The sequence below is a fragment of the Heptranchias perlo genome, unplaced genomic scaffold (assembly GCF_035084215.1).
Source record: "Heptranchias perlo isolate sHepPer1 unplaced genomic scaffold, sHepPer1.hap1 HAP1_SCAFFOLD_423, whole genome shotgun sequence".
Classification (NCBI taxonomy): domain Eukaryota; kingdom Metazoa; phylum Chordata; class Chondrichthyes; order Hexanchiformes; family Hexanchidae; genus Heptranchias; species Heptranchias perlo.
This window is the reverse complement of record NW_027139435.1, coordinates 103992-115187: the sequence shown is the minus strand read 5'-3', so window position 1 is coordinate 115187 and position 11196 is coordinate 103992. Positions and strand designations below refer to the sequence as shown.

Genomic DNA, 11196 nt, shown 5'->3' with positions numbered 1-11196 from the left:
AGAGGTTTTAATCACTTGCTATCCTTAGTTTTATTAACTAATTAATTTATCTACTGTAAATTATTAATTTAAGCTGTTAATTTAACCCACTGTCCTAACTTAGAGAGAAAAAACAGTGATACTCACCAACCAATCACCTTCCTGCTGTCCTGTGCTGTCCTGTTACAGTGGGGTGAACGAGCAGGGTGTGAGAATCACCAACAGTGAGGTGAGTCTTCACAAAATAGAGGGAAGATGCAGCGATTGTAGTTAAGGAGGAGGAGTGTGAAATATTGGATGGGATAAACATAAACAGAATGGGATAAACAGAAGTATAAAGGGGTTTAGCATCCTTGAAAGTAGATAAATCGTCAGGCCCGGATGAAATGTATCCCAGGCTGTTAAGAGAAGCAAAGGAGGAAATAGCGGAGGCTCTGACCATCATTTTCCAATCCTCCCTGGATACAGGCCTGGTGCCGGAGGATTGGAGGACTGCTAACATTGTACCGTTGTTTACAAAGGGAGAAAGGGCTCGACTGAGTAATTACAGGCCAGTCAGTCTAACCTCGATGGTGGGCAAATTATTGGAATCAATTCTGAAGGACAGGTTAAACTGTCACTTAGAAAGGCACGGATTAATCAAGGACAATCAGCATGGATTTGTTAAGGGAAGGTCGTGTCTGACTAACTTGATTGAATTTTTTGAGGACGTAACAAAGAGGGTCGTTGAGGGTAACACGTTTGATGTAGTCTACATGGATTTTAGCAAGGCTTTTGATAAGGTCCCATATGGCAGACTGGTCAGAAAACTAAAAGCCCTTGGGATCCAAGGGAAAGTGGCAAATTAAATCCAATATTGGCTCAGTGGCAGGAAGCAAAGGGTAATGGTCGACGGGTGTTTTTGTGACTGGAAGGCTGTTTCCAGTGGGGTTCCACAGGGCTTGGTACTAAATCTCTTGCTTTTTGTGATATATATTAATGATTTGGACTTAAATGTAGGGGACTTGATTAAGAAGTTTGTAGATGATACAAAAAATGGCCGTGTGGTTGATAGTGAGGAGGAAAGCTGTAGACTGCAGGAAGATATCAATGGACTGGTCAGGTGGGCAGAAAAGTGGCAAATGGAATTCAATCTGGAGAAGTAGAAAAAAGTGTGTAAGGATAAACCCAGCAACTACAGGCCAGTCAGTTTAACCTCAGTGGTGGGGAAACTTTTAGAAACAATAATCCGGGACAGAATTAACAGTCACTTGGCCAAGGGTGGATTGATTAGTGAAAGCCAGCACGGATTTGTTAAAGGTAAATCATGTTTAACTCACCTGATAGAGTTTTTTGATGAGGTAACATAGTGTTGATGAGGGCAATGCAGTTGATGTGATGTATATGGACTTTCAAAAGGCGTTTGATAAAGTGCTGCATGGTAGGCTTATCATCAAGATTATAGCCCATGGAATAAAGGGGGCAATAGTGACCTATTCAGAATTGTCTAAGGGACAGGAAACTGAGAGTAGTGGTGAACGGTTGTTTTTCGGACTGGAGGGAGGTGTACAGTGGTGTTCCCCAGGGGTCGGTGCTGGGACCACTGCTTTTTTTGATATATATTAATGACTTGGACTTGGGAGTACAGGGCACAGTTTCAAAATTTGCAGATGACACAGAACTTGGAAGGGTAGTAAACAGTGAGGAGGATAGTGATAGACTTCAAGAGGATATAGACAGGCTGGTGGCATAGGTGGACACGCGGCAGCTGAAATTTAATGCAGAAAAATATGAAGTGATACTTTTCGGTAGGAAGAACGAGGAGAGGCAATATAAACTAGAGGGCACAATTCTAAAAGGGGTGCAGGAACAGAGATCTGGGGGTATATGTGCACAAATCGTTGAACGTGGCAGGGCAGGTTGAGAAAGTGGTTAAAAAAGCATACGGGATCCTGGGCTTTATAAATAGAGGCATAGAGTACAAAAGTATGGAAGTCACGATGAACCTTTATAAAACACTGGTTCGGCCACAACTGGAGTATTGTGTCCAGTTCTGTGCACCGCACTTTAGGAAAGATGTGAAGGCCTTAGAGAGGGTGCAGAAAAGATTTACGAGAATAATTCCAGGGATGAGGGGCTTTATTTACGTGGATAGTCTGGAGAGGCTGGGGTTGCTCTCCTTGGAACAGAGATGGTTGCGAGGAGATTTGATCGAGGTATTCAAAATCATGAAGGGTCTAGACAGAGTAGATAGAGAGAAACTGTTCCCATTGGTGGAAGGGTCAAGAACCAGAGGACACAGATTTAAGGTTATTGGCAAAAGAACCAAAGGTGACATGAGGACTTTTTTACACAGCGAGTGGTTATGATCTGGAATGCGCTGCCCGAGGGGGTGGTGGAGGCAGATTCAATCATGGCCTTCAAAAGGGAACTGGATAAGTACTTGAAAGGAAAAAATTTGCAGGGCTACAGGGATAAAGCGGGGGAGTGGGACTAGCTGGATTGCTCTCGCAGAGAACCACCATGGACTTGATGGGCCGAATGGCCTCCTTCCGTGCTGTAAGCATTCTATGATTCTGTGATTCTAACTGTGAGGTAATGCATTTGGGGAGGGCAAACAAGACGAGGGAATGCACTCTAAATGGGATGATACTGAGAGGTGTAGAGGAACAGAGGGACCTTGGAGTGCATGTCCACAGATCACTGAAGGTAGCAGGACAGATAGATCAGGTGGTTAATAAAGCAGGGAGGTTATGCTAGACCTGTGGGAGAACCTTCACCACACAGACTGCAGCGGTTCAAGAAGGCAGCTCACCCGCACCTTCTCAAGGGCAATTAGGATGAGGCAATAAATGCCGGCCTCGCCAGCGATGCCCACATCCCATGAACATCCCAACACTGGTTAGGCCACAGCTTGAGTACTGCGTACAGTTCTCGACACCACATTACAGGAAGGATGTAATTGCACTCGAGGGTACAGAGGAGATTTACGAGGATGTTGCCAGGACTGGAGAATTTTAGCTATGAGGAAAGATTGGATAGGCTGGGGTTGATTTCTTTGGAACAGAGGAGGCTGAGGGGAGATTTAATTGCGGTATATAAAATTATGAGGGGCCTAGATAGAGTGGATAGGAAGGACCTATTTCCCTTAGCAGAGAGGTCAATAAACAGGGAGCATAGATTTAAAGTAATTGGTAGAAGGATTAGAGGGGAGTTGAGGAGAATTTTTTTCACCCAGAGGGTGGTGGGGGTCTGGAACTCACTGCCTGAAAGGGTGGGAGAGGCAGAAACGCTCAACTCATTTAAAAAGTACCTGGATGTGCACCTGAAGTGCCGTAAACAACAGGGCCACGGACCAAGTGCTGGAAAGTGGGACTAAGCTGGGTGGCTCTCTTAGTCGGCCGGCACAGACATGATGGGCCCTAAATTTCTATGATTCTATGAGTGTGTTGGGAAGGAGAATCACTCACAGTGGGGTGAGTGTGCTGGGTGTGAGAATCACTCACAGTGGGGTGAGTGTGCTGGGTGTGAGAATAAATAGCCATGGGTTGAGTGAGCAGGATGTGAGAATCACTAACGGTGGGATGAGTGTGCTGGGTTTGCCTGTCACATTGTTCCCAGATTTCATTTCCCGATTGCAGTATGTTCCTTTTTTCACTTTCACATTTTGTAATGTTATATTTTGCTGATCTTTGGTGACGGGGCACAGTATATGGCAGGAAACTGCCATTTTATTGCTGTTTTAATTCAGTTGCATTTGATGGAATGAAAAGCTTATTTGTGTAGTGAGCAGTGCCAGAGGTAAAGTATACTCACAGAACAGAAGCTGTGGCTTAACCTGTTGCTCCACGGCCCAGCCGCTTTCTGATCCAGGGAATAATTGTGAACATGTGGAGCTGGAAGGTGCTCGTCCCCACTGACTGATCGAAACAGCCAACCAATTCAGGGATGTTTGAATCTCCAGACTACAGATCACAACATGGAATTATCACCATCCTAACACACGGTAGGTAACTGAGATAGAAAGCAGAGTGAGATGGGCAGGAATGGTGCGACCATCATACAGTGATATATGATCACCCGTCGGAGAATAACGAGATCGATCACAACAAACACGTTCATCAGGCCAATCAATAAGATGGATATTAGCCCAACATTTTACCCAGCTCTACCATCAGGTACTGGATGGTACTGACAGAGGCTGGGGGGGGCGGTGGGGGAGGGGGGTTTATTTTATACTGGGGGGGGGTTTGTAGGTTTATTTTATACTGGGGGGGGTTTGTAGGTTTATTTTATACTGGGGGGGGTTTGTGGGTTTATTTTATACTGGGGGGGGGGGTTGTGTGTTTATTTTATACTGGGGGGGGGTTGTGTGTTTATTTTATACTGGGGGGTTTGTGTGTTTATTTTATACTGGGGGGGTGGTTTGTGTGTTTATTTTATACTGGGGGGGTTGTGGGTTTATTTTATACTGGGGGGGTTTGTGTGTTTATTTTATACTGGGGGGGTGGTTTGTGTGTTTATTTTATACTGGGGGGGTTGTGGGTTTATTTTATACTGGGGGGGGGTTGTGTGTTTATTTTATACTGGGGGGGGGTTTGTGGGTTTATTTTATACTGGGGGGGGTTTGTGGGTTTATTTTATACTGGGGGGGTTGTGGGTTTATTTTATACTGGGGGGGGTTTGTGTGTTTATTTTATACTGGGGGGGGGGTTGTGTGTTTATTTTATACTGGGGGGGTTGTGGGTTTATTTTATACTGGGGGGGGTTTGTGTGTTTATTTTATACTGGGGGGGGGGTTGTGGGTTTATTTTATACTGGGGGGGGGTTGTGGGTTTATTTTATACTGGGGGGGGGTTGTGTGTTTATTTTATACTGGGGGGGGGGTTGTGGGTTTATTTTATACTGGGGGGGGTTTGTGGGTTTATTTTATACTTGGGGGGGGGGGTTTGAGTTTATTTTATCCTGGGGGGGGGTTTGGGTTTATTTTATCCTGGGGGGGGGGGGGTTTGGGTTTATTTTATACTGGGGGGGGGTTGGGTTTATTTTATCCTGGGGGGGGGTTGGGTTTATTTTATCCTGGGGGGGGGTTTGGGTTTATTTTATCCTGGGGGGGGGTTTGGGTTTATTTTATCCTGGGGGGGGTTTGGGTTTATTTTATCCTGGGGGGGGGGGGTTGGGTTTATTTTATACTGGGGGGGGTTTGAGGGTTTATTTTATCCTGGGGGGGGGGGTTTGAGGGTTTATTTTATCCTGGGGGGGGGTTTGGGTTTATTTTATCCTGGGGGGGGTTTGAGGGTTTATTTTATACTGGGGGGGTTTGAGGGTTTAGTTTCTGGTCGGGGGGGGTGGGTGATTTCCATCTTCCTGGTGGTAATTATTCGGGTTATTGGTGTTAGGAGCGAGACTGACCTGTTTCTCCCCTGAGTTGGTCCAGTGGTGATTGTCGATTGGGCGCCTTCAATGCTTAAAATTTTGACTTTGGATTTCACAGGAACTGTTGATGCTGATTCGATGAATTGATTGATCTCGAACTGATCTTAGTGCAGAGACAGAGATAGAGGGCTCTATTTTAGCACCCGCGATCGGGTGTGTTCCTGGCGGGGGGGGCTCCGAAAATCGGGGATTCCCAGGGCGGGTCAGGAGCCCGGCTCCAACCCGCCCACTTCCGGGTTCCCCACAGACGCGCTGACATGCGCGCGCAGCCCCCGCATGTGGGACTCCCGCCGGCAATTAAAGCCAGCGGGGTGCCACGTAAAGTAATTATCTTGGTATTTCAGGTCGTTTACAGACCTGATTAACGAGATATTTTAGGAGGGGTGGGATTTTACAAACAACTGGGACTGTTTCCCGTACTGGGGGAAACACGCCACGATATTACCAGGGTGGTGGGTTCGCGGTGGGGGGGTGATTGGGCGCGTGGGTAACGCGCCCGGTGAAATCAGTCTGCCCCGAACGCAATCACAGGCTGATTGGATCCACTTACCTCTTGTTCCGGGTTCCCCGCTGCTGATCTGCGCGGCGGGCGGACTGAGCATGTGCAGTAAGGTCTGTCAGCTGGAGGAGCCCTATTTAAAGGGGCAGTCCTCCACTGACTGATGCTGCAAGAAATAGGAAAAATTACAGCATGGAGCAGCCCAGGGGGAAGGCTGCTCCCAGGTTTAATGATGCCTCACTCCAGATATCATTGGATGGGGTGAGGAGGAGGAGGAGGAGGAGGAGGAGGGGAGGGGGAGGACAGAGATCTCCCCCCCCGGCGGGCGGGAGGAAGCGGCCTGCCTCTGCCACTAAGAAGGCCTGGCTCGAGGTGGCAGAGGAGGTCACCTGCGCCACCAACATATCGCCCACCTGCATACAGAGCAGGAGGCGCTGCAATGACCTCAGTAGGTCAGCCACAGTGAGTACACGTAGTCTTTCCCCTGCACTCCGTCTGACACATCACCGCCCCCAACCCACATCTCCTTCAGCACTGCCAACACTACTCTGTCACATGACTCCTCACACCCACTCAAAGCTCATCCTCATCTTACCTGCACTTACTCACCTCGCCAGTACTCATCCCGCCACTACCACTCAACCCAATCCTCATACAATCTCATGGTTCTATCTCGTACTCACCCTCTCATGCATCTCTCTCACGGCCAGCCTCACTCAACCTGCCACTACCTGTGCTGCAGCCACAGGGCATGCATCAGATATGTGCAGTAGGAAGCGTAAGGCAAACGTGTCGTGAGCATGAAGGGGATGCACAAGGGTGTTTGAGGGTTTGTCATGGTTTTTACTTATATTTAATTTCTGAGCAACTCACATTACACATTATATTGTCACCACTACTGCCACGTCTTCGCGAATCTTGTCTGGTTTGTGCAATAATGCCCTTTCCTGAGGATCACTATGAAGACCCACAACTGATACCACCCATTGTGTCACTGCAGAGTGGGTGTAGGTGTATTTGCAGGGCTTTTTTGTGCAGATGACTGAGAGACGTCGGCGATGCCCCCGGTTGCAGCCTGGAAGGATGCAGAGGAGAAGTTGTTGAGGGCAGTGGTGACTTTGACAGCGACAGGTAAGAAGATGGTGCTCGGTCCAGCCGGGAGCAGCTTGGCATGAAAGAGGCTGCAGATGTCCACGACTACATGTCGAGTGACTCTGAGCCTCCGTGTGCACTGCTGCTCAGAGAGGTCCAGGAAGCTGAGCCTCGGTCTGTGGACCCTGTGGCGAGGGTAGTGCCCTCTGCGACGCATCTCTCTCTGCGGTTGCCCTCCCTCCTGCTGTACAGGTGGATGTGTCACAACACTGTGTTGTGGAGCTCCACGTGTCAGAGGTGGACGGCGTGGCTGGTGAGGCTGGTGATGCTGTTCGCCCTCCGAGGAGGTCATGACTGCAGCTACAGCGGCCCCCCATCCGGAAGATGTGCATCTGAGGGGGTCCGCAAGGTAGGTACATGTGTCTGGACACCGGGGTAAGTGTGCATGTTGGTGAATTTTATTGTCAGGAGGAGGGTGGTGGAGGCCAAACTTTGTCCAAAGTGACAGAGTGGCCTCCTGCAATGAGTGAGGGTCTCCCCCCCACCTGTCAAATGGACCTTTGCAGCTGCCACAGACTGACAGCTGCAACACGTCCATTTGAACTGGGAGTGTTTCCCCCAGTACAGGAAACAGTCCCAGTTGTTTGTTAGATCCCAACCCTCCTAAAATATCTCGTTAATCAGGTCTGTAAACGACCTGAAATACCAAAATAAATAGCTTAAGTGGCAGACGGAGTGTAGGGGAACGAGCCAGGCCTTCTTGGTGGCAGAGGCAGGCCGCTTCCTCCCGCCCGCCGGGGGGAAGATCTCTGTCCTCCCCCTCCCCTCCTCCTCCTCCTCCTCCTCCCCCTCCTCCCATCCAATGATACCTGGAGTGAGGCATCATTAAACTGGGAGCAGCCTTCCCCCTGGGCTGCTCCATGCTGTAATTTTTCCTATTTCTTGCAGCATCAGTCAGTGGAGGACTGCCCCTTTAAATAGAGCGCCTCCAGCTGACAGACCTTACTGCGCATGCGCAGTCCGCCCGCCGCGCAGATCAGCAGCGGGGAACCCGGAACAAGAGGTAAGTGGATCCAATCAGCCTGTGATTGCGTTCGGGGCAGACTGATTTCACCGGGCGCGTTACCAACGCGCCCAATCACCCCCCCACCGCGAACCCACCACCCTGGTAATATCAGGCCCAATGTTCCAGGCCGGTGACCTCTCATCAGAACTAGAAGACGTTGAAGATTAAAACATTTTTTTAGCAAATACAGAATCGGGAAAAGGGGGGGACGGAGGGGAGAAAAGAACAAAAGGGAAGGACTGTGATAGGGTGGAGGGCAGGAGTGATTAAATGATAAAAGGGATGATGGTGCAAGGTGAGGAGGGTGGGAATGGGACAGGTTAAGAAACAAAAGATGGGTCTCGAGTAGCTCAGCCTCCTGGACCTCTCTGAGCAGCAGTGCACACGGAGGCTCAGAGTCACTCGACATGTAGTCGTGGACATCTGCAGCCTCCTTCATGCCGAGCTGCTCCCAGCTGGCCCGAGCACCATCTTCTTACCTGTCGCTGTCAATGGCAACAGCAGAACCATTACCAGCACCTGCTGTCCGAAAAAATGGGAGCAGTGATTCTGATCTGAAGTTATTGAAATCAATGTTGAGTCCGGAAGGTTGTAAAGTGTCTAATGAAAGATGAGGGGCTGTTCCTCGAGCTTATGTTGAGCTTCATTGGAACAGTGTAAGAGGCCGAGGACAGAGGTCAGAGTGGGAGCAGGTCAGGGTCACACTTGTGGACTGAGCGGAGGAGTTCAGCGAAGTGATCACCCAGTCTGTGTTTGTTCTCCCCAATGTAGAGGAGACCGCACTGTGAGCAGCGGATACAGTCCAGTAAATTAAAGTACAAGTAAATTGAAGTACAAGTAAATCAAAGTACAAGTAAATCATTGTTTCACTTGGAAGGGGTGTTTGGGGCCCTGGATGGTGGGAAGGGAGGAGGTGAAAGGGCAGGTGTTGCATCTCCTGCGCTCACACAGGAAGATGCCGTGGGGCGGGGAGCGGGTATTTTGCTTTTGATTTAGTAAATGAGCTGCCACAATGACGACATGCTTCCCTTTAGTGATGAGACCACAGCAGTGCTTCGCATTGTGCACAGTGTCAGTCATTGTGCACGGTGTCAGTCATTGTTCACGGTGTCAGTCATTGTGCACGGTGTCAGTCATTGTTCACGGTGTCAGTCATTGTTCGGGTGTCAGTCATTGTGCACGGTGTCAGTCATTGTTCACGGTGTCAGTCATTGTGCACGGTGTCAGTCATTGTTCGGGTGTCAGTCATTGTGCACGGTGTCAGTCATTGTTCACGGTGTCAGTCATTGTTCACGGTGTCAGTCATTGTTCGGGTGTCAGTCATTGTGCACGGTGTCAGTCATTGTTCACGGTGTCAGTCATTGCGCACCGTGTCAGTCATTGTGCACGGTGTCAGTCATTGTGCACGGTGTCAGTCATTGTGCACGGTGTCAGTCATTGTTCACAGTGTCAGTCATTGTTGCACGGTGTCAGTCATTGTGCACAGTGTCAGTCATTGTGCACGGTGTCAGTCATTGTTCACAGTGTCAGTCATTGTTCACAGTGTCAGTCATTGTTGCACGGTGTCATTCATTGTTGCACGGTGTCAGTCATTGTTGCACGGTGTCAGTCATTGTTGCACGGTGTCAGTCATTGTTGCACAGTGTCAGTCATTGTGCACAGTGTCAGTCATTGTGCACGGTGTCAGTCATTGTTCACAGTGTCAGTCATTGTGCACAGTGTCAGTCATTGTTGCACGGTGTCAGTCATTGTTGCACGGTGTCAGTCATTGTGCACGGTGTCAGTCATTGTTCACAGTGTCAGTCATTGTTGCACGGTGTCAGTCATTGTTGCACGGTGTCAGTCATTGTTCACAGTGTCAGTCATTGTTGCACGGTGTCAGTCATTGTGAACGGTGTCAGTCATTGTGCACAGTGTCAGTCATTGTTGCACGGTGTCAGTCATTGTTGCACGGTGTCAGTCATTGTTGCACGGTGTCAGTCATTGTTCACAGTGTCAGTCATTGTTGCACAGTGTCAGTCATTGTGCACGGTGTCAGTCATTGTGCACGGTGTCAGTCATTGTGCACGGTGTCAGTCATTGTGCACGGTGTCAGTCATTGTTGCACAGTGTCAGTCATTGTGCACGGTGTCAGTCATTGTGCACGGTGTCAGTCATTGTTCACAGTGTCAGTCATTGTGCACGGTGTCAGTCATTGTTCACGGTGTCAGTCATTGTTGCACAGTGTCAGTCATTGTGCACGGTGTCAGTCATTGTGCACGGTGTCAGTCATTGTGCACGGTGTCAGTCATTGTTCACAGTGTCAGTCATTGTTGCACGGTGTCAGTCATTGTGCACGGTGTCAGTCATTGTGCACGGTGTCAGTCATTGTGCACGGTGTCAGTCATTGTGCACGGTGTCAGTCATTGTTGCACAGTGTCAGTCATTGTGCACGGTGTCAGTCATTGTGCACGGTGTCAGTCATTGTTGCACAGTGTCAGTCATTGTTGCATGACTGCTACACGTTGGGATCACTTTTGCATCTGATTTACACGATTGAAATGTAAATATGGGAGTGGTGCACTGAGACCTCCTGAGACACGGCCTGTCATATAAAATCGCTCAACAAGGCAGTTCAGATTCTGGTGAGCTGTGTATTTGATAAAGACTGAGAGGAAGGAAGATAAACACTTTATCAGTGTGATCAGACCTTGCAGACTGTAAACAGTGCATTGCACCATTGAAACCGAGAACATTCTGGAAGTTATTGTGTTGTAACATTACTTTCTCACTCCCTGACCCTTTCAAATTACCAAAATGTCAGTCTTCCAAACCTGTTTCGATCAGGTAGAAATCTAACAGTCACATCATCAGGGTACAAAGCTCCACCAGATCGATAGGCTGCCTTGTTTAGGGGTCCACGATCCACGGAGTCCTCCGCTGTCCATTTCCTGCTCTATTCTTCAGTAATTCATTATCATTTTACATCCCATAAAGCCTGATGGATAGATGCGGTCCCAGGTGGGACTCCAGGCAGATTCAGGCAGGTCACTGAACTTGAAGACTTGCATTTCTCCACCTCAGGACATCCCAAAGATCTTCACAGCCAATGAAGTACTTTTGAAGTGCAGTAACTGTTGTAATGTAGGAAATGTGGCAGCCAATT

General features: G+C 48.8%; 1 protein-coding gene across 1 annotated transcript in view; it reads left to right on the top strand.

Moving 5' to 3' along the window:
- The first annotated feature begins 3663 nt into the window (after positions 1 to 3663).
- LOC137312344 (granulocyte colony-stimulating factor receptor-like) overlaps positions 3664 to 11196 on the top strand; it is a 105893-nt gene continuing 98360 nt past the window's right edge. Inside the window, exon 1 of the mRNA XM_067978916.1 lies at positions 3664 to 3964. Coding sequence (XP_067835017.1) covers positions 3907 to 3964 — 58 coding nt within the window. The 5' untranslated portion in view covers positions 3664 to 3906. The remainder of the gene's footprint in view (positions 3965 to 11196) is intronic.